Source organism: Falco cherrug, chromosome 10 (assembly GCF_023634085.1).
Source record: "Falco cherrug isolate bFalChe1 chromosome 10, bFalChe1.pri, whole genome shotgun sequence".
NCBI classification, from domain to species: domain Eukaryota; kingdom Metazoa; phylum Chordata; class Aves; order Falconiformes; family Falconidae; genus Falco; species Falco cherrug.
Window position 1 is genome coordinate 20,683,068 of NC_073706.1, and position 23,602 is coordinate 20,706,669.

At 41.0% G+C, this 23,602-nt stretch overlaps 1 protein-coding gene across 3 annotated transcripts; it reads right to left on the reverse strand.

The window, feature by feature from the left end:
- Window positions 1-1,570: 1,570 nt before the first annotated feature.
- Window positions 1,571-21,139, reverse strand: FADD (Fas associated via death domain). 3 transcript variants are annotated; one of them, XM_055722865.1, is made up of 7 exons: window positions 20,651-21,139; window positions 20,110-20,297; window positions 15,926-16,051; window positions 4,391-11,773; window positions 3,809-3,897; window positions 2,408-2,505; window positions 1,571-2,223 (listed from the first exon to the last, which is right to left on the reverse strand). In XM_055722865.1, the coding sequence occupies exons 1-3, from the start codon at window positions 20,949-20,951 to the stop codon at window positions 16,046-16,048; spliced, it is 495 nt and encodes a 164-aa protein (XP_055578840.1). In that variant the 5' UTR covers window positions 20,952-21,139; the 3' UTR covers window positions 1,571-2,223; window positions 2,408-2,505; window positions 3,809-3,897; window positions 4,391-11,773; window positions 15,926-16,045. The 3 variants fall into 3 exon arrangements, with proteins under 3 accessions (XP_055578840.1, XP_055578838.1, XP_055578839.1); XM_055722863.1 differs by having other exon boundaries at window positions 17,130-20,297; window positions 20,651-21,138; XM_055722864.1 differs by lacking the exon at window positions 2,408-2,505 and having other exon boundaries at window positions 17,130-20,297; window positions 20,651-21,138.
- Between the last annotated feature and the right edge of the window lie 2,463 nt (window positions 21,140-23,602).

The following is a 23,602-nucleotide window of genomic DNA, read 5'->3' on the forward strand; positions in this document are numbered from 1 at the left end:
CTCTCCCGCGGAGGCCGCCTGCAGCCCCGGTGAGCCGCCCGCCCTTATCCCAAGCGATACTCCCGCCGCCCACGGGTGCCCGCCCGAACGCAGGGCCGCCGTCTTTGCAGTAAGAGCCCTAGGGCAGGAGGCGTGCTTGCTGAGGGCTGAGCAACAGGGCAGGAGAGAGTCATCACCGCTCTGTGCGTGCCAGAGTCGCCCCGCAATCGCAGCCCTTCCCGGGGCCTGCGTGTTGTGGCAGGGCCCTGCCAGGCGGGTCTGGCCGCTCCTGCCCACGGCGAGCTGGAGCCGGGCCCTGCTCCAATCGCTCTGCCCGTGCCAGTCGCCTCAGCGCACCCGTCACCCCAACGTGCCTGCCTGGCCCTTAGCTGCTCCCAGGCCTCAGCCCGCCACCTGCACCCTCACACCACGCTTTCAGAAGTACTCGACAGAGGTGGTTAGCCGTGTGCGGCTCGCAGAGCTGTGAGGTGATGGTTTTAACCAATTAAACGGTGTAACTAACGGCTCTGTGGCAAGTAAAGCAGCTGAAGGATCCAAGGCCTGTGTGGGTCTCTGGGCCATAGAAGACAACAACAAGCTGTCAGCTGCTGTATTCAGCACATGTGCTGTCCAAAGGCTTGGCACGGGCACCGAAGGCTTCTCCCGCCTCAGTCTGTGAGGAAACTGTGCTACCAGTAATTTGGTGTGTGTGCTGTCCGAAGGCTTCTCCTGCTGTGAGGAAGCTTGCCACCAGTAATTCGGCATGTGTGCTGTCCGAAGGCTCAGCGTGGGCGCCGAAGGCTTCTCCCACCTCGCCTTGTGAGGAAGCCGTGCCACCATGGCCCCCACACAGCCCCAGCGATGGGCGACTCTACTAGCAGAGCTTATTCTCCACAGTTAACAGGTTTGGCTTTGGGGTGGGGTTTTTTTTGTTCCCCTCCTCCCAATCAAAACTGTTTCAAAACCAGCATATAAACACTTCCCACTTGTGTTTCTATGGCTTTTGCTCTGTTACTGGAGGATCACATTCCTAAAGCTTTCACCATGCACATGAGTAAGGTTGCAGTTTATAGGCAAAGCTTAGAAAAATCTCTTTTCTCTCTTCCATTTGTGTTACCACTATGAATAAATCATTTGCATTTTGGACCCTATTCTTGCTTTTGTAGTGAAAAGCTCTGAAAAGCATCAAGGGCCAGTTACACTGACAGAGGCACATCATGCCAAAAAATAGCAGCCCCTGCACTGAAAGTTGTACAGATTTGTGACTGGATTACATGATCCTTAATTTGTAAACAGAGCATATAGACACCTAGCACTGGATAGAAAGGATCATTAATGAGTCACTCTTCCTTCCCCCAAATAGGAAACTCTTTACAATTACACATTTACTACATTGTGCTCTTTCCCTGTGGTATTTGAGCCCTTAGGGTGAATTCAGGTCACATTTTTAAGCTTTTCCTCTACAGCCATGAGGTCTAGATTTCTTTTTCCCCCTCTTGAAGAGTCTGATGTAATCACTGACTGGGAGCTGGAACTTTTAAGGAAAAAGCGAAATATTATGAAGTACATTCAAATCACAAGTTCTGCCAAATACTGGTTAGCACAGATTTAATGCTGAGTAATACACCATTGAAGTGTGATTGTATAAATACTGAGGTCCGACTTTTCAGGGTAGAAAGAGTAGCAAAACCAATCCAAAATCAATTGTGCTCTTCCTGAGGAAACCTCCCAATGTTATGAATTAACCTGTGTTGTCAATAGTCTCAGTATAGCTCAATGCTATTACTTAGAAGCTTTGATTTATACTGATATATTTAGAAACTTAGAAGCTTCGATTTTAACTTTAACTACTTCAGATGATCATGGGAGGGGATGAAGGAAGGCATCATTCACCTAGCCCTCTCCTTCAACCTGCTACTGAGCGTTTAACCCACACTGAGGGTTTCTCTCACATAATTCAAATTAATATATACCAATCAGCAAAATCTGGGCTATGCTTATGAAGCACAGCAACGTGTTTCTGGGGCCAAAGGCAGTTAACACTTAAAACTAGGCCCTGAAGATTACCTTGAATGCAATCGGCTCTTTATTTCTAAGCATGTTTCTTCAGATAGATGCTTCTGTTTCATTGCTCCAAATTCTTTTTGTCTTTATCTACATGAACAAAATTGTCTCCCATAACTTGCATGCAATTCGTTGATGACTCTATTCCTTATACACCACAGGAGCTGATTTTGTCTGATTCTGTAAAGAAAACAAAAATGCTTTGCCAGCTTGACCCACTTGATGAAACCTACTAGTAAACTACTAGTAAAAATACTTGAACTTTTCATATGCAAGTGAAAAAAAAAGCCAGTTTTCTAAGCATGGTCACAAATACATAGGATGAAAAAATATTGGCAGAGGAGGAGAGGTGGTATTTCCTTACCTCTCAGACTAGGATTTCAGAGAATTCTTTTGTTCTTCTGTAGTGCAATATTTAGGAGTGTAAAGAAGTCAAATTGATGCCAGTCTAGTAAAGTAAGACTTTAAAAACAGAAAAGCATTTTAAAAGATCAAAGAAATTCTTCTTGCTCATTATTAAAAAAAACCACCCAATTTTAGTAACTTTTTGGAAGATTAGTTTTTTTCCCCTGCTATCTTCATTTTGTTGTCACTTATACTTCAAGTCTAATATCAAAGTGACACCTGCTTAATTTTTAGTAGAAAGCCCTCAATATTGAAAATTACTGATTTCATTGTGAAATCATTTCTGAATAATAGTCTAAGCACCAGTTCTTCAAATAATGCCCTACAGGCAAAACAGTCTTTCCACCTGTAGTAGCAGAACAGCCATTTCGGACATTACCTCCACTGATCTACTCTAGGTCCAGTTTGTACAGTTTCTAGATTTCATGCTTGCACAAAAAAATATTTTTGAAGCAAGGAAGAGTATTATATGTTAATTCTGAGAGGAGGAAAAATTTATTTTACAAACTGGTAAAGGTATATAAAGAAATACTTATTTTTTTATCATTCTCCAATGGAGACCTGCAGCTGAACTATTGTGCCTCAACTGCTGCATGATGAAGTTTTAAATAAAGTGTGCATGTGTAACAATTAAAGTATGCTAAAATAAGCTACCATCAACTGATGATAATCAGCTATTTCTTAGGCTTCTTTATTACCAGAAAAATGAAGTATTTCCATTGATAAAAAAGAGCATGGAATTTCATCCCAGCCAAAGTTTCCACGCTGCAGTTGCTTCAATGAATTCAGAAATTAATTTCAGAATTCTGAATTTTATTCAGAAGGGAACAATTTTTAGGATTGGGACCATAACTACTTTTGGAAAAGAAATTGAAAAAATGCAAAAAACTCACATTTCAAAATATTTTCAAGGATTTAAGGGAATTACCTTGTTGCCACTAATTGACAAGCAATGAACAGTTCCAGCATAGCAGCACAGATCTGAATAGGACAGCCAGCACAGACAACTGATTCCCAATGCTGAGGCTTGCCCTGTGGCAGAGTCACTGCCAAGCGCTAAGTCTTCCTTGCAGACCTTCTAGGTTGTGCCTTGCCCCTTCCTAAACTGAGGTCTGGATTTTTGTTCCCTGTGAATATGTCTCTCGGATGAGTCAGCTGTGGTGGTGAGGGTGATGGAGTCACAAGATACCTTTACTGATAGAACAGTGCTATTATTTTGTCCTCATTATTTGGGAGTAAGGGTTCAGATGTGCTGAAACTGTTTGACCTGGCCCTGCCTAACCAATATTGCAAGTCAAGGAAGTCCTTCCAGGTCAGAATCCTGGTGGACAGTGCATGCTAGGAAAGGCAAAAATCTCACCTTTCATCTTGATTACTTTTGCTGTACCATTCTGCGGATGAAGACAACTTCAGTCTAAGGAGCTGTCAAGGCAGCGTCTTCAAAATAACCTGTTCAAGCACAACCAAAACAAGGCTGAAAACTAAAGTGGAATTTACAGTTGCATGAACAAACACAGTACTGCTTCAACTCATCACACATAAAAAATGAAAACTAATAATGATAGTAGAAAGAATCTGGCCTGACTTGGTTTACATTTAATGTATGAGTCAAATGGAGACTTTGTGAATGTAAAGGCAAAAAGTTAAACACCGTAACAGGCACAGAGTTGATAATCTCTATCAAACTGGACACTGCAATACATCCAGTCAGATTAACAGATCTCAGAGCCAGGTTGTGTAGAATAAATTAATAAGTGAACCTTGGTATTCGCCTAGATCCTAAAAGATGTCATTACATTTTCTCTCAGTTTGGCATGACTTGGAATGGGGTTGTTTTTTTTCTTTTGAAACTATGTTTTTCTTTGTCCTTAAATAGTTAAAACCAAAAATAAACAGTCATACTAACTATAGCCATGCTTCATTAGGAAAGCAAAGGACGTACCATGCAATTCTGAATTGAAGAATAAGTATGAATGAACTCCATATATGAATCTTCACTTCAACCAGTTTGTTAACAAGGCAGAGACACTCTCGCATTCAGATTTCTCAGCTCCTCACATCTGCAGTTGGACTTCCCATCAAAGAGGCAGGAGGTTTTAGCTGCAGACCCTCCTCAGCCTCAAGGATTTGTCACCTTTATCTTTGTCACCTTCAAATCACGTATCACTTTCTACACAAGTTTCAGAGGAGAGATGGAAATGGTTAGGCACTTTCTTGAGAAATGGGTTTCAGCCTCAGGTGGGAACAGAGTTCCCATGGCATATAAATGTCTGCTGTATAAAAGGGAGGCACTGACTCCTCAGGTATAAAGAGCTAGGTATTTATTCATGCTCAAAAGGATGTCTTAGTCCAGGAGGGAACTTGAATCCAGAATATTGTAGTTAAGGAATATGCCTCCCACATGATGTACTGCAAATACCTTCATTAGGCACCTCGCTTTGTAAACACTATACTCAAAAGCCCAGACTGTGAATACAGCAGAATTTCTGAGGCGCCTCAGAAATATCTGAAAGGCCTGATTTTGAAGCCATATTGCTATCCCTGTGTGCAGTCCACCATAGCCCAGAGCAAATCAGCATAGGGTCAGGACTTCAAATGCCACAAAACACAGCTGAATAATCAGATTTTTGCATAATGCTCTGTGTTGCACATAATACACATGAAATAATAAAGTCGGGAGAACTCCCAGGCTCTGCAAATATCCAAATATTTCTCAGCATTCCTATTTACTTCGGAGTACAAGGAAAAGGGTTTCCTTTTTAATTCCTCCCGGGCATGTAACTCAAGATATACCATACAACCTGAAGAGCACTAGCAGCTCAGATCTTTTAAATGAAATGAGTATGATGTCTCTTTTGTAAGTTCAGCAAGAGGTCTGGCTCCCTGTCTGTGTCATTTAGTGAGATGTAATGCTTGTAGACATGTCCAGAGAGAGCCATACTCTACATCAGCTGACAGCAAAGTAATAAGTTCAAAGACCCAGGTTAAATAACTCTCCACTCTTTGCACCTCAAAACCATAGGATGAAATTCAAACAAAAGCTGTTAAAAACAGGGGGGGGGGGGGAAAAAAAAGCTTTCCTTTCCCGTCACATGATAAATTAGATCCTAATGTTTATCCAAGCTCAGCAAAACAGCAGCCTCTTCCTGCCAGCAAGTTTTGCACAGCGAGGTGTCAGGGTGCAGCCGTGCTGAACTGCCTTCCCTGCTGGCAGTGCAGCTCTGAGGACAAACACCTGCTGCCACCCGCTCACCGTGAGGAAGAGCTGCTCACCAGAAGGCAAAAAAAGCAAAGCGCTCCTCCGTTCGCTTCACAGCAGCGCAGGGTTGCATTTGCTGCTTTCACTGCCCACAGAGTGCTTTATGGTTCATTTGTACTGAAATTTCCTTTGTGAGCCTCAAAGCCACCCTACACTAGCACAAAACCTCTGCTGAAAATAGTCCAAGATTGCCTACGCTTTTTTTTTTTCCTTCTGAGTCGAGCCAATGGTACCTTATTTACTCCCTGTCCTTTAGAGATGACTTAATGACTTATCAGCAAAATGCATTTTGAACACATTTCAGGCATTTCATACCAAAATGAATAGATGAAAGAACACGATTTTTGCCAACAGCACTGATTATTCTTTTGTCGGTAGGCAGACCTGACCTGGACTATTCTGTTACCGTAACAAATGTCTCCAGAGGTTGCTAGACAGAAGAGACGCTTTGCCTGAGGGAGAAGGAACGAGAGGGGAAGAAGCTGGAAGGTGGCCTATAGAGAAGAGGACAGAGGTAATTAATGGTTATGCCCATGTATAAAGATAAGTGCACTACTAGTAAATGTGTCAGCCCTTCGGCAACAAAAGCCATAACTTCTAGAAACTATGCCTTGACACAGTTCTTCTTTACATCGACATTTTATTTGTATAATATGGGTCTACATAGATCTGTGTCAGATTTAGGCAAGTGTAAATCAAATCAAAATTGGCTTCTCCAAAATTTCAGTGGGTTTTGAGTTGGACTTAGTGCACCTGATCAGAACAAAAGTCTCCACAAAACACACAAGAAACTGGAGACATGCAGAAAACTCTAACTTAACACAATTTATTTTAATGGGAATCATACCTATGTCAAGAGCATAAATATATTCTAAATTTAGCTGCTATTCCTGCAACCAAAGGCACATATGCCCACTCAAGCACAAACCCAGTGAACTTGAAAAGGTTTTCTGCTTAGTTTCAGCTTCAGTTGTGCAATTTGCAGTTCAGAATTATTGCAGCTGTTGTCTTTCTTGTATGGATTTACAGTGGCAGAAATCCCCTTGAGCTAGAAAGAATTTCTAAAGCAAAGCATAATTTATTTCAATCTGGAGTGAAATATACCCCTAGTATCTAATGCAAACGTAGTGTACACTACATGAGCATACCAATTCCAGCACATCTTAAAACAGGTCTTTTGGAACTATAATGACAATATCTACCTAAACGTACATTCAGTTACAAGTTCAGGGCAATAGGGTTGTGCATTATTTAGCTACTCTTTTTTTTAAAAAAAGCATAGTTTTAGGAAAGGCCCCATACCACGTGAGGTAGCTGTGAATAGTATTGGAAGAAGCAGCTCTCTGGAGTCAAGAATTCAGAACCAGCTGTGACAATGCAGATCCTGACTAACTAGAACAGGTCTGGATACATTCCACCTGGCTGACCACCTACATCATGAACCCATTTACCCTTGGTCGCCTCTGTAATCAGTGAAGTGAGAGAGCCACTCCATGGGAGTGATTCAGATCTTTGGTGTGGTCCATGAATCACCCACTCAAGATGCTTATCTCTCCTCATTGACTACAGAAGGAACCTATGGACACTGGACTCCTGCCGTGGGAGCTGTAGCTAGATGTCCAAACCAGTGTGAGATGAATCTGGGCTGGGATGCTGGATACATGTGAGAAACAGCACACCTTGTTTGTAGGAAAGCAAGTAAAAAGAATGTGCATGTCCATAGAAATAAACAATGCTGTTATTGGCTTCATTGCTTTAGATTTAGCAACCTAAGTTTTGTCTGTCTTGTTAATTTTAACTGGTTTGGAATTAAGTTATGTATTTGCAAGACGAGAGCCAACAGCTTTAGAACCATGGCAATCTCTCACAATATGTGAAAAATTATGAAGAAAAAATAATTGTGTTATTTTCATTCCAAAACACCTTGTATACGCATGCACTGATCCCACAGTGAGCTCTGTTGACATTGAGCTTTCACCTGTTTACTTCACAAGACCTCGAGAGAACACAAGTAGGTTTCTGTGTGGATCATTTCAAAATTGAGACTTCAGCTTTTGGAATGTTATGAGAACTGTTAAAAGAGAAAAATAAAATTGAAGGATTGTATTATTTTGATAATATATGCAATGAGCTTTATAAATAGTCTGATTAGAATAAAAAGGATTTACATGTGAAGTAACACTTCTGTTCTGTAGATCAGTTTGGAGGAAAAAACCAGGGTTTTTTCACTCTGCCTGCTATGCAAAGGCTCCTACTGTTTCAAGTGGCTTTGGAGTAGGCACTAAGCTAAGTGGACCATGATTTCTATGTACTCAAGATCCTCTATCATTAGTCCTTCATACTATGGTAAAGTAGATAAAGCATTTAAAAAATAAAGAGATCTCAAATAGCACTTAACACTATTTTTAATCCTTAACTGACTAGACTTCAAACGATAACATACCTTTCATTACATTCACATTGCCTGTATGAAATTGTGTGCAGCAATCACTATCTTCATTATTCAGATGCATGCTGAATTGAACTACTAACTTGTGTACGTGAAGATAATAATGTTGGTAAGGTATTAGTCCCAAACCGTATGTGTGTGAACAATGCAGAATGATTTTTCTGTGCAACAAGCTTCAGCTTATAGGCAAATGAAAATGTAAATAATGCTTTCAGTGAATCACTAGTTTATGTAAATGTTCATTTTCACCATTTTAGAGCTCCCCGTTGTCTTCACAGTATTTACTAAAAATATTAATTTGCTAAGATTAATTGGCTGAGATGGTGACTAAAAAACACCACAGCCTCAAAATGAAGTCATAAAGAAAACTGCAACAGATAAAAATTCTAAAAGCTATGGAAACTTGCAATGGCAGCAATGTATTTTGCCAAAAACATCCCCAGTTTCAAGGTGATCCTAAGGCTCAGATGAAATTCTCTGCCAATAGATATGGTGTATTAAACTGCTACTAAAGAAAGTTTATCTCCCAATATTAATTTCCTGTTCTAATTAACAGCACTTCTGCCTAGGCAACCGAGTCATTTAAAACTAAATTTCACCTTCGGCATTTTGAGAAGAGGAAGGTTACTAGGTCAAGATCTGACATGGAAAATAAGTATAGGTATAAGCCATGTAACAGTAAACATTCAGCTCAGACCACCTACTAGTAGCCTTAAGCAGCACAGTGACATTTAAAAGCAATCAGAGTCATAAGGGAACCTTCAGGGAAAACAGACAATACTTTAGAAAGAGCAGCTCTACTTTTGCCAGAGGAAAAAAACAAGACCTTTGGGAACAGTGCTCAAGTCAGCTTGAAACAAATATTAAGACAAATAATGGAAATATAGTTAAATGGTGCTTCTCCTCTTTTGCAAAATTATTATAGTATCTTTTGAAGTAAATTCCCTCCCTGATTGCTTCTGTATTGGTCTGTCCTTACCCTTCAGCCATAAAGTGTACACTACTCTGATGTTTAACTAACAACTGCATGAAAGATAGTGTATGCCTGTCAACATAAAAGCCAAGAGAGCTGCAAGAGGTCTCATCCTTCACTTATGAAGAAACACCATGACTTTGAGCAAAATACCCTGCAAATCCATAAACCCAGAGCATGCAGCACATGACCTGGGTGAAACATGCAGTGGGGAGGGGAACCCACAGTGCCTCACGGAGAAGGCAGGATGCCAGCAGCATCCCTAATGTCAACAGAAGCGGCAGCTGCCTCTGCGCCACCCTGCTTGCACAGGTTATTCCTACTGCTGGATTCACATTTCCCTTAAAGAAAGGCAGTTTTCAGGTTCTTGTCTGAAATTATGATTTTACTGCTGCTAAGATATCCTGGTATCAAGATGTATGTGTTAAGGGTACCTACAACCTTATTGAAGCATCTTTTTTAACAATTAATCAAAACGCAATCATAGAATCACATAGGTTAGAAAGACCTTTAAGATCACTGAGTCCAACTGTTAACCTAGCACTGTGTTGTCTCTTCTTGGCTTGGCACCAGTAAGCCTGTTACTACCCTGGCCAAATTTACAGGAATCTCCTCCGTAAAACTTACTGTCAGGGAGCACGCAAAGGATGGAAAAACTGAGGAATGCCTTCTGCAGCCCTTGGAATTATAAGTTTTGGGGATCGAGTGCACTCCATACACATAGTCAGAGACCCTAAATACCAGTAATTCTCTCAACTACAAAGGCAGCGTACTTCAGTAAAATCTTCTCCATCTATGTTATTAATGATCACGTACAATGCTTACGTCTTCCAGAGTCAATACCTAATTCTCCTGACTTCAATAGCAATTTCTCAATGATACAACTGAAGCTCAACTGAAGTGGGCAATTTCTCCATCCCCTTCTAGAAAAAAAATTTTTAAAAAAATCTGTTGTTAAGAACAGAGCAAGACATACACAGCTCCAGATAGCTACTACTTAGTAGTACTTACATTGTAAACTGAAGCTAATGCTGCTGGAAGTAATTATATTAACTTCCTGTTTGATATTGGCATAACATGGCTTTCTGTCTGTCCCAAAGACACAAGTGCCAAGGCCCCAGATGAGGCTTGGTTTTGTGCGTAGAGTGGTACCCACACTACCGTGCTGTGTACAGAAGCGCACGGCAGAGTGGCCACTGCAGAGATGGCAGCAGGGACAGCAGGGAAAAGAGTGTAAAACAGACTCCCACCACCCACCCCCTATATGGACATTTATGAGCATGAACACCAACCACAGTTCATACTGCCTCCTCTAGTTGGAGTCAAAATTCACATATGCAGGTTGTGCTTCTTGACTGATCCCTATGGGTCACTCTTCTGAGTTCAAGTATCTTACAGGAGTGTCATTATCTTCACCTGAGGTTTGATCCAGCATGTCCTCAGCTGCCGTTGAGGTCTTCACATGTAGTCTTTTGACTCATCTTAGCCTCCAACAAAAGATTTGCCCCTGTGTTGTGCCAGATAATACTCTTAGTCACTCAAGTTTTCTTTTTGCCTTTTTCCATTTGCCTGAATGCCTTGTTCCTTTGTATGGAGGTCTTCACGTAGCTTTTGTCAAATTACAATTAATTAATCCTGGCAGTTATTACATAAAAATCCATTTACAATCTAGCTGCTGAAAGTAAGGTTACATGGCATGTAGCTTGCGAGGGGAAAAAAAAACAACCAAGAGAAAAAGGTATGAAAGGTTGTCCTCTCCCTGCTTTTGGTTAAGAAACCATTATTTCTAGGAAGGTAGACAAAAGCTGAAAAAGCCTTGTCGTTGTTTTAAGTTAATCCTTAAACCAAGTCAGAATAACAAAAAAAAAAAAAAATTAGAAGATGGCTGAAAGCCACATGTAAGATAAAGGGGAATAATTCACAACAGAGAAAACAGCAGACCTGACATTGTTCATCTGTGCTGTAACAAGCACAGCCAATGATTTATTTCAAAACTAAATTCCTTGTTCTCCTGAACACAGTTCATATGAAAGACTCTTTGACCATACCATCTGTTTGCATTGTAATTCACATTTAAAAGTGTCAACATCAATATTGACTCACAAACAAGTTCTAGCTTAGGTCTATAAGTTAAGCTGCCACAATACACTTAAGCTTTCACACAAAGAGCTACAGGAATATTGGTCACTTTTCCTTTCATGCTACGGACAATCAGTCAGTACTCCAAATACAGGTCAGATCTTCTCAGAAATCCAAATAAACTTTTAACTTCCCTTTGACCCTTAAACAATTTTGAATAAAGATGCCTAAAACTTCCAGGAATCATTAACATTTCCTCATACATGAATGTGAAATATTAAGTCTAGCCAAGGTGAGATCAATTTGGCAGTTTCAGTCTAGTGAACCATTGCCCTTGCCACAAAAGCCATCGAGGAACTTGGCGCTAACTCGTTCTTCGTACTTTTTACCTGTGAAGCCAAAGCCTGAAATGGCAGGGACTCACCAATCTTCTGCCATAACCATTCAGGGGCACCATAAAAGTGCATGCAGAACGAGAAGGAAAGATTCTTCCTTTTACTTTGGTCAGGTATATCATTTCCAAACTATGCTGTTAAATAATTTCTTCGGTGCCTACAGCTGCTGCCTGCAAGTGCAAAAGTAACAGGGAAGAGAACAGAGGATTAATGTCAGCATCATAGATTTTGTATTGACCCAAAATATTAGACTGAAGGAAAAAGCTGAAAATTATAGTAACCAATGACTGCTCTAATGTGTACTAGGAATTAAGCCAACTTTTGCAGTGAATTCTGTGAGATTAAAAAAATTATTTGAAATCACTTTTGCTCTGCCTGATCTTGAAGATGCAGCAGCTGGCCCTGAATTTGTACTTTATATTTAGTGTTAGCCAAGAAATACACCACCAATGTTTCCAGCAAAACTAGGACTGCTCCTAGAGATTGTCACAGGGACATATTTCTTTACAGAGATAGTATACAGCTTGTAAATGATAGACATAAGTTTGAGAAGCAGTATTGAGAAATGGCCCTGTCAGGAAAGTCTTGTTTCCAGATTATATCAAATAACTTTACTTAAGGGTGTGTGCATCTATGCATATGTATACACACACTATACACTCACACATGTAGGAAGATACGCGTATATACACATACACAAGCATATCAGGATTTGGGAGGCAGGTAATTTTCACATCCAACACTTTCTTTCTCTCCCATAATAAACCACACAGTTTACTTTCACCAAAATATGTTATTTTGTGGCACAAGTTTGATTCCAATATACCTTTAAGCGATGTACAAATAGTAATGTTCCTTGCTTAAAGTATTCAGCCTTTACCTGCTATGTGTCCATGGATATTTAGCTGATAAGGGAAATATTCAGTATAAGTGATACAATGAAAGTAAATTCTGCAGTCCCAGATCGTTGCTGTAAACAGCATCATCAAATTTTATGCCAGCCAAAATCTACAGTGACAATTTTAAAGTTTGAGGTACCAAACCCAGCGATATTTTGCTGGATTGGGTTATCATACATTCTGCAGAAAGGTCAGGATGTCCAGTAGCGGTGATGGGGAAGGTTCTTGACTCCCAGTTTTAAGTGCTCAGAGATAGCATCTCTTAGTTGTCTCAGTTTGCAGCCAAAATACTGCAGAAAAGCCTGCGTACATGGGCACCAGTTGGTTCTTAGCAAGGTTTAGGAGTGCACAAAGGGAGGGTTTGGCAGCTCCTAGGGTTCAGTTTGGTTGCATGATTAGAGGCTTTTTTGTCTGCCTTCAATAACACCACCTTTGCAGTACCAAAATACGTGACCAAAAGAGGCTGGCAGCATTTTGGCCAGCAGCTCCCCATTACTTCTCTCTGTGTGGAACAAACAGGAAGCTGCCACTGCTGCTGTAACATCTGACATGGTAACTTTCCAAAAACAGGATATTCCCTGACCTGCTTACAGGTACTGTGGCAATTCCATCCACGCCCATTTTTCCCTAGCTGAGGTTGTCATATCCTATTTGAATACATTAAAAACCACTGGAACAGGCTGTCTGAATAACTACAGATAATTCAAGAAATGTCAAAGTCTTCTTCAAACCACCAAGAAAACAAGTGTTTGTCCTCCCTCAGGCTTGCGTGCTAGAATTATTCAACATTTAATGATGTGTGGGGGTATAAGTTTGCAGGAGGGAGATAAGGGATGAAAGTAACCTTTTAAAGGTGAAAATGGTACAAGCCTATGAGGCACTTCAGGTACCGTTTGAATAAAAGAAACTGTGATCTAATTTCTCCATAATTCTTTCTCTAATTCCTCTGAATTAGCCTGTGGGAAGTTCTCAGACCTCGCAAAACAAATAGAGCTCCCCACAACTCAGACCTGCGCAAGAGACATCAGACTTCACTGGTGAGGCCTCTTCTGACATGGCACGGCCCTTCAAGACATGGCACAACCCTATTTGAATCACTGATTATTGAAACTGTCACTCTTAAAAAAATTCAGTTCAACCTAAATGCAAGTATCCCAAATAATACTCTACAAAACAGTAAGACTACTAACCTAGCAAATACACCATGGTGTTACATTAAGTGCGAAAGCAAACTCAGTATTTTCAAAGCTGTTGATTGATAATAAAATTGGTTAAATACATCAGCTGTTTTTGCAAAGGTATCTGCTTTGAGACTGTTGGTCTAGACACTTCCACAAACATTAATTCACAGATGTAAAGACAGGTGAAATCTGTGTTTGGCTTTCAAGCTGCAAAACGATCTGGTCCTTTCACACTACTGAGTAGCTTATCCAGTAGAAATGATTAGTGTAGAATCAGGAATTTCTAGGGCTAAGGATTTCTCACTGATGGATTCCCACGTCCACTCCCACTTTAAGCAAAATTAGAAGGAAGAGATATTCCTAGGGACAAGAACATGATCAGATATCCTGTGCCATGCTCCAGCTGCTTTTAGTTACCCAGAGAGGCTGTAGGGAGCACACGCATCAGTTACATATGCCAAGGAGCTCCAGGAAAGTTCAGGATCTTGGCTAAGAACCGAAGTGGCATGGATACCTCCCTTCCCCAGCATTTATTCTTGTACTGAAAGCAGGGTGGAAAATGAGCGCCCCATCCACATAATCACTCTTACAATCAAAGTCCACAGTATGGGTGCCTCTTGCTCAAAACTGAGGTACTCACTCATGTTACTGTTTTATTATGTTCATCTTACATGAACCAAAGGGGTTTATTCTTACTCATTTGGTCTCACTTGATCATGTGAATAAAGGTTTGAAGTGAGTCAGGGCTGGAGTGCTCAGAACTCTGAAGTTCCAGGAAATGAAAGGAAAAAAATATGGTGTGAAGTGCCTTAAAAATACAGTCATCTAAGATATACTGTAACATTTAATATCCCTTAAAGTTCATAGGCCAGATGTGGAATTTGACATTTTGATTTAAAGAATCACACGTACCATATGGAGACATGAAGTTCTTTAGCATCAAAGCGCTATTTTTTTGTAAAAAGTAGAATATGTTTTAAAAAGTAGAATACATTTAACAAAATTTTATGAGCAGGTCCACAGTGAGTAATTTAAGTGGTACATAACAAAGTTGCAAGTAGCTGTTAGCTAGAAATGTATACTTTGTTGGTTTTAGCTCTAATTAGTTTTAATACATCTGCGTATTTATTAGCTACTTCATGCACAAACATGCAGTTAGACACACAAGTTCGAATTTTACTGTTCAAGCTGGATACAGAAATGGAAGTGCCTTGTGCTAAACTGGTGGTTAGAAGAATGTTGAAAGTTGAAATTTCTTAAATGTTTAGCCCCGCGCTCTCTTGCGTGCCCTGTCCCAACGGGGCAGTGGAAGCAAAAGGGGAGAATTCAGTCAAGAAATTTCATTTTACATTCCTGCACTCCGAGCTTGGGGTTTTGACATGGTCACCGACCGGAGACTGCAGCAAATCTCACAATTAGTAACAGCTTCCAAACATTATTCAGCTGGCTGGGATAGCTGCAGCCGCATGCCCTGTGTACTGCTGTGCCATGGTTGCCATGGGGATAATGGCTTTGGGGGTAATTCAGGCTATCCAGGGTTTCCCACGGTAGGGACTTTACAGCCGGGAAGCTGTGACTAAATTCTGCTCACATTGAGCATAACATAAAGAAAAAAAAATATACAGGATGCGGATCCCAGAAGCCATGGGCCCAGACCTGCCATGCGCTGCACCCTTTTAATTCACATTTTCTTTGCAACTTTTTTTTTGGGTTTTTTTTTTTTCAAAATGTGGAAATATGCCTAGAAGCAACAGGAAGCACCTGGCAGGGAGACTGCTGGTGGGGGAAAATAAAAGAAAAAAAGATAAGCCTTTAGTTCAGTTGTTCACATATTGACCTTAACGACAAGAAAAGTTTTGGAGCTTAACTTAACTTTCAGACCAAACCTTTCTCATGGTTTATAAGCTTGCTGTATATAAAATCTGGTACCAGCTTTGCACACAAAATCCACTTACCAACTCATATATAGAAATGTAGTCTTCATACATCCCTTTGGACAAATCTGTGCCACAGCTAATGTGTACACTTGCAGAACAGGCTGTTAACAGCCTTTTAAAGTTAGACCACAATAAGAAGTGCTCATTGATTACATTCTGCAAATTATTTTCTAAAGTTAATACTCCTGCTGGGATCAACAGGAATAACGGAATTAAGAAACAGGAAAGAAAACATTATCAAAACTGTAAGCATTTTTAATTGCAAGATTATTACTTTACAAAAAGTTCTAGAAAACCAGGCTCACCTGTAAATAAAATGCCTACCACGTAAAATCCTAGTTGCATGTTTTTTACATCTCTGATGACAACGGTCCAATTTTTTCTCTGTGTAGCTTCACACAGCACAAGAGCCTGCTCTGAAGGCTTCAACACTATGAAGTAAAAAAAAAAAAAAAAGCCAGTTTGATAACTTTTTGAAGCATTTAGACACACGAAGTTGACATTAAGCTCCTTTCCTTAAAAAAGGTACTTACTATACTGTTACTGGAGGTGTAATTCTCAAAACCTTTTCTAGAGTTGTTATAATAAACAAAAGAGGGAAAACAACTTCTATTTTCCGTAATATGGAACACGTTTTAAGGACATAGGTGATCTATGCAGGGAACGAGAAGTACAGTACAAACCACGTTTTGGTAATTGTGACAGACAGACAGTGATTAGAAATTAATTTAAATTGAAAAATACTTAACCAAAAAGCCTGAATTAAGAACACACTGAGTGCCAGAGAGTGCTTGGAGATACAGCACGAGTTACTAAGCTTTTTGCTTTGAACAATTAAATGAAGCAATTAAGATTTCAGAAAGTAGCCAATTATTTTAGGACTGAAACAAAGGCTGGAGGCAATAGTTGCTGTGCATGAGGAATGGCAAAAAAGGAAACAAAGCATGGCATTTGAAATATTTATGACAACCAATTTGTGTAAGAGGATTTTTAATTAGAAGTCTGGAAAACTTTTTCTAGCTCAGTAATAAAAATGCCACCATTTAAAAAAATTAATATGCAACATATAATTGATATCTTCAAAAATCATAGTAAATGGCATGTAAGTACCAAAAGGGACTGTGAAGCGACACAGGAAAACAATCCTCCAAAACTGAGAGGAGAATTCTCCTGAGATGACACTTTTTACACTCAATATGTTTTTTTGTTCTTTTATCAAGGCTGTAAGGAAACAAGACTCTCAAGAGACCAAAAGGAAAAGGTTTTCATAATTCCTCACAGGCACATACTCTTGCATAGAGGATTTGATAAAATGACTAATTAAGTTACTTGTCTTACACACTCCAAGCTTTAAGCACACGCTAACACCTCAGTGCCAGTATATACTTCACAGAACACTGAAGCCTCTATCAATTTAACTTCTGAAAACATCCCCTAAAAGCCTGAACAGGCTTAGAATAAGCTATAAGCTGTTTTTAAGTAATTATAAAACAAACACAACATCCTTACCACAGCATGATTAGCAGAGATAAAAAAAGGAAACAGAAGGCCCGTCTCCCATGCGCATGCTGCACTGCGACTCAATTTTGGGCTCCCGAGGGCTGCCAGAGAATGTGTTTTTTTCTTAAGCTTCCCTGAGCGACAGCATTCAAATGCTACTCCTGATAGGAAAACTATAGCCTTTTTAGCACTTCTGAGAAATTAAATGACAAAGCTTTTTGCCTTTCCCACCCACCCCCCTCAATCTTCCAAAGATATTGGTAACATTAATGCCTGTTCAGCACCACTCCTTGCTTTAAAAGTACACTTAACATTTATCTTCTCCCAATTAGAGATCTCATCATAGACAGCAAACCAATTATATATATAAAAAAAACCAGCTCCATTTCTTTTGTTTTTAAGGAAGCATTTTTAATGAAATGTGCACAAAATTTTACAATATAAAACAAGAATGCAAGTTATAAAAAGATGTATATTTGAATCCAAAATACTTCATTTGAAAAGAAAAGCTTTCTAACTGGATCATCACATATTTCCTTACAAATTGCACCCTTTTCCCTTACCCCTCCTCCCAACAGAAAGGTTTTGTTCCCTTTGCTCCATTTCGTTCCCTTTGATTATTCTTAAATAATAAACTTTTTAATCTCTAATAAAAAGTTTTATTGGCCCTGAGGTACTGCACAGATTGCTGCAGTCTAGGTTGTTGCTTTCATACGCAGTAAAACATCCACTATATAAAAATCCTTAAAAAAACAGGAGGCTTTTTATCTTCTGAGGCAGAATATTTCTTGTAGTTGATGAGCACTTGGCTACAACTAACAGGTTATTCCTACTGGTTCTTAACGTATCCCAGTTATATGCAGTAGGCAGTATATTTATTTTCATATTCCAGATAAGCCTATATTCTGTGAACCAGAAGACTTATTACAAGTGGATAAGAAAAACATGTTACTGGACAGATTGAACTTGGAACTGTTGCAGAACTGCTTCACCATAAGCATAACTCATCTTGCTAACTGCACTTTGCTCCACGCTGCTCGCAAAGATTGCTTACAGGCATGAAGGATGTCTGAAGCAATCATTTTCTTTACTCATAGAATGACGACCATATCTATTAAACAAAAACCTCCGAAACATGTGGGCTAGTCATTTAGCTGAAATGCAGCAGCGTGTCTCCTACTGGAAGCCTGGAACTGACAATTGATACTGAGAAGTACTGGAGCAAGTACTTAGAGAACTGTACCTGCCCAAAAAGGCAAACAAGTGAGAACTTCTGCATTACCCACTGCTCCTTTGCTTGGATACAATCACTGATATTTAATGTACTATGATTAGAAAAATACTTGTGAGAATCATTTAAGGAAAAACCTGAAGGAAAAGTTACAGCCATTTCCATTACATACAAATAATGTGACATCGTCTAGAGGCACCAACAGCAATGAAAACTTGAAAATTATCAGCCAGAACATTTATGCAGGGTAGTGGTACACTATATGCTGACACATAGCCTTCACAGTCATGGCACTATGTAAAAAGAACTTGAAAGCAGCCAAACATGAAACAGGTACAGTATCAAAAAAGAAGCCTCTCCTCTTCAAGTATCTATTTATGTAGTTAAAGGATGTTTGCAGTGACAAACAATCCTGTTCATTCAAGCAGTATTAGTTTCAGAAGACTTTTCCCCCCTCACATAGGGGATAATTCCCAGAGGCCTCTACAGCCCTGCATGTCTTGAAGCTTGTGCTTCAGCCTTAGGTTAGGCCTGAAGACCATTTTTTAAAGTCTGTTCCAAATTAAAACTGAAAACTGAATCTGGCCTCATTCATAAATCCTTTCCTCTGCGAGTTGCTTACAACCACTTTCACAAAACGTCAAGGAACAGGAATGAACTAAACAATTGCAAAGGACTTGGAAGAGCTATTGGATCTGGAGTGACCTTTGAAGAGAACAAATTGTGGTGAAAGACTGCTGGTCTTCACAGGATATCACTAAAGTATGTACTATGTATTTGCTCTCAGTAGGCTTTCACACCCCTCCACTAAAAAGAAACCAATGGTTTCCAGGTTTTTGTTACAGTACACGCTTTTGTTACTAGATTCCTAGTAAAGAATCTTAAAACATTCATGGCAATAGGAAGAGGCTGCAGTAAACATGTGACAGACACACACAATTTCTGTGATACTTGCAGGAGAATACCTCCTTTGGGAAGATGAACGCACCTAACACAGACATTTGATTTCAACTAGTTCATTTTCAACCCGGGCACATTTTCTGCCAAGAAAAAAACACCGCAATAGTTACTGGCACTCTTGCACTGCGGTCTTTGAGACCTGAGGTTAGTTGTCTTAGCATCCTTTTATAGAGAGCAAATGTATCTGACAAATTATGGAAGATACTATCTTATGCTACTCAAGAACAAAATCCAGCACACAGCTAAGAGGTCTACTCCTTCTGCCTTTCACACTACGGTTACGCTAGACCACATAAAAAACCATAAAATCCAACCTCCCTATGACATATTAAATTGCAGTTGCCTCAGAAGTGTCCCATGGATGTACTTCCAGAGAAGATGTATCTGAAAAGTACCTGCAGTAAAGCAAATCCTTGTTTTCAGGTGGGTGGTAGAACAACAGCGTGAATTTCTGCAAAATGGAGTTTTAGCCTCCTAAAAGTTAAAACTTCTTAAAGAAAGCATCAAACTACAAAGCATTACCTGAAAGGAATTTGTTTTCTGTTAACCTTCATCTGACCACAAATCAACCGATTAAGGCACCCAAATTAATGGCAGAGAAACAGTACCAATGAGACCGATTTTGGTTCAGAAGAGCAAAAGGCACTTTTACTTTTTTCATCCACATCCGTGGGATATGGAAGTGTTTTTATATTGCTTTCACCTGGTTCCATTGTTCAGCGGCAAGAGCTTCTGTTCAACTCTGTCTGCCACCAAATTCATATGACAGTCCCGAAGAGCTTTTATTAAGTCAGTCACCTTTGCATCTTTTCCCTTCCACTTCTGCCACTCTCGAAGCGCCTGAACCACCTGCTCCTGCAAGCTGAAGGGATGGGCTGCCACTATCCTGTCAAGTTTCACTTCAGAAAGGCCAAGTTTTCGCATCAGCATTTTCCAGTCTCTCCCAACGTTTTCATGTATGACTTCAATAGCTGCCTTCTGAAGACCTGGAATATCACAAATGCATTAAGTTAGCGACTGGTTTACTAAAAAATACCGAAAATTTTTAGAAGTTTCAGAGTTGTTTTTTTTTTAGCAGAATGGTGCTACTCTTGCTGCATAGCACATCCTGAAAGTCACGCCATATTCTGAAAAGCCACTGAACACTCAGAATCTCAAGTACACTGCACGATTTCCAAGTGACCATCCAATAAATAAATAAAAAAATAAGAAGGTATTTCCACCGCAGCCGGCCTGCCACAGGCCGCGCCGCAGCAGCAGGCTCAGCTCCAGCGCGGCGCCCACACTTCCAGCCGCTGCTGGGGGGCGAGGGGAGTTAGTCAAAACCGAATCCACCTACGTTTTTCGTGCACATCAGGTTCGTCCTCAGGTGTAGTAACTTCCCCTTCCTCCACGAACTGCTTTAGCTGAGAGACCAGATCTTCCCTTTCGATGCTGACAAGCAAACCCTGAAGAAACGACACGTCGGTGCTTGTGATCAGCTGCTGCTCGAGGAGGATGCTGAAGAGATCCCCGCCACTCTCCACCGATTCCAGCTTCCTTTTCCCAATCTTCCCCCAGCAGAGAAACTTGAGGGAATCAAGCTCCCTGCTCGACAGCCTGGTGGAGAAGTGGTGCAGCAGGGCCAGAAAGGGATCCATGGTGCCAAGGCCTACACCGCCAGCAGACCAGGACCGGGGCCACAGGCAGGCCGCACGGGGAGGCTGGTGGCACCCCGTCCCCCCGCGCCGGGGGCGGACCGCGCTCCTCTAGTCCCGGAGCGACTTCCCGGGAAGCCGGAGGGCGCTGGGCGACCCGACCCGGCCCGGCCCGGCCCGACCCGGCCCGATGGCGGGACGCGGGCCCCAGCTCCCCGCCCGCCCGCGGCCCGTGCCCGGAAGTGACGTGAGGCGGCAGCGGCGGGCTTTCCTCTTCCCGCTCGCCCGCAGGAGGTGGCGGCCGCTTAGGCAGGCACGGCACGGTCTCGCTGCCGATTAGCCTGGCTACAGGAAGCGCGCGGGGCTCCACATCCCTCAGAGCCGAACGGGGTCGGTTTGTGGTGCCAAGCACAAGGTGATGCCGGCACGGCCGGCCTCCTGTGCAGGAGGAGCGGGGCCAGCGCCTCAGGCTGGGCCGAGCCCCGCCGTGAGGGAACTGTAGGTTCCCCCTTGTATACGGGACTATCGGGCTGCTTCTGAGTACCTGTGCAAGGGTTACTTCATAGTTTTTTAGCGATAGGAGAGCAGTACAAGGATAAAAGGGCTTGCTCGACGAAGAGCCAGCAAGGTCCCATCAGAGCCCCGCACCCAGGCGCAGCCATGTCCATGGTGGCCCCCTGCCCTCGGAGACCCCTCGCCCCGGGAAACACAGGGCTTGCGGCCAGGGCTTTGATCTTCACAGAGATTAATTGTGACTCGACCTTTAAAAGGGAAGAAATAGGGCAAACGACAAGTCTCTGTATTTTAAAGGCAGTTTTTTATACAAGGTGAAAGGTCGTGAACTTCTCTTAAATGGGAAAGTTCAAGTTCATCCCGTTGTTTTGTAGGTCCCTAAAGTTGAGGAACAACCATGGTGGTTTTTCTTCACGGCACATGTAGGTAGGTAGAGATTTCCTTGTTCCTTCTGTGGGCTCTGGCATGTTGATTCCCCAAGCTGCCCCATTACTAAATTGTTTCCAGTACAGCCTTTCATTTATTAGTGTTGCAACACACAAACAGACATGTGGTCCTTGTCATAAAAAGATTTCTGTCTCAGACAGATGAGCTTAAGTGTTATCTTCTGCATCTCCTGCTCCAGTCTGGCACTCCAACATGAGGAACTCCTACTCCCAAAACATTTCTAAAGCTCCCACAGGCACAAGCCCTCCTTAGATAAAACCGCTAGATTTTCAGCATCCTGTTTCAGTCTGTTACATGGAGTGAGTCTTACACACCCTCAAAAAAGCCAGGGACTAGCTACACGCATGAAGCCCATCTGTGCATCCACAGCAGTGGGCACAATTATATAAGAAAATACGTATTTCACACTGAATACAAGATTCATTTCCTATACAATCCTCCCAGGTTATATGAACGTTGGACAGCCTCATCTCCAAGTAAGTGTTCCCTTAAAATAATTTCCTTTGCTACAGCATTAGCAATATTTTCTTTGATTTTTTAACCAGATAATCCCAAAGTTCACAATAAGTTTGGAACGTCCATCAACCTCCTTCCCGCACCCTGCTTATGTTCCTCATCCAGGATGGATGACAGGGCATCAAATAATGCCAGCCTTAAAAAGCAGCCAATGTGCATGTTACTCCTAGTCTCTCAGGTACAATATTAAACCTGCTTAAAAAAGAAAATTTTGTTTAGTCTCCAAATGCTGCAAACTGGAGGGAATTAAGCTGTTGTTAACCAAGGGTTTCATGGTAAAGTAAATAGTGAGAGGAAGTGGCACTAAGGATTTGAACTGGGATAGGACATGCCTGAACTGAGAGAGGTATTTTCTTTCTGCAGCCCTGAATATACTTAAAACTGAATGAAAGAACATTAGTAAAAAAGTTGGTGTGGTGCCAAGGAGAAAAATATTTTCATTGTGTGGATTAATTTAGAAAGCAAATGTAAGCCCTAGTAACAATGTAAGAAATATAAAATCCAATTAAATAAAATCTCCTTTTAATTTTGCCAAGGAAGATGACTCTACAAAACAGGGGGAACCAAGTCACATGGTGCAGAGCTTGTGCCTGACGATGGCAGCCAGACAAATTCAGAGACAAATCTATGTGAAGGAAGTCTAAATCACTGTGATTTACACCTTTATTTTCTATTTCTTGACATGTAACTGAAAGCAACATCAACTGGGATTTTTAGTAGGCTCATATTGAACTTAGTGGCCAGAATCAGTGCTGAAGTATAAGGAGGAATGAAAGCAATTTCATATATCACTGTAATTCTAAAGGTGTCTAGATTAAAAACAAACACGAAGCTAAAAGATACAAATCATCATTTAATTAAGATATAAATCATCACTTAAGTACTTTTAAACTCACTCCTAATGTCTGGCATAGTGATTTAGTCTCCCCTTCTATTATGTATGAATCTGATCTAATAACTGACATACAGATGAAAATACCCAAGCCACTTGCTTGCTTTCCTCCAGTTACTTCCTTTGAAAGCAGTTCACGGGGCTTTAGCAAAGAAAGTATTTTCCAAGGTCAACAGATCGTAACCGCTCCACAGCAGAATAAAACTTAATAGAAATGATTTATTAGACCAGCTCAGATTTCAGTGGAAGTTTCCCAGAAATGTAAGTACTATGAATGATCCAGTTC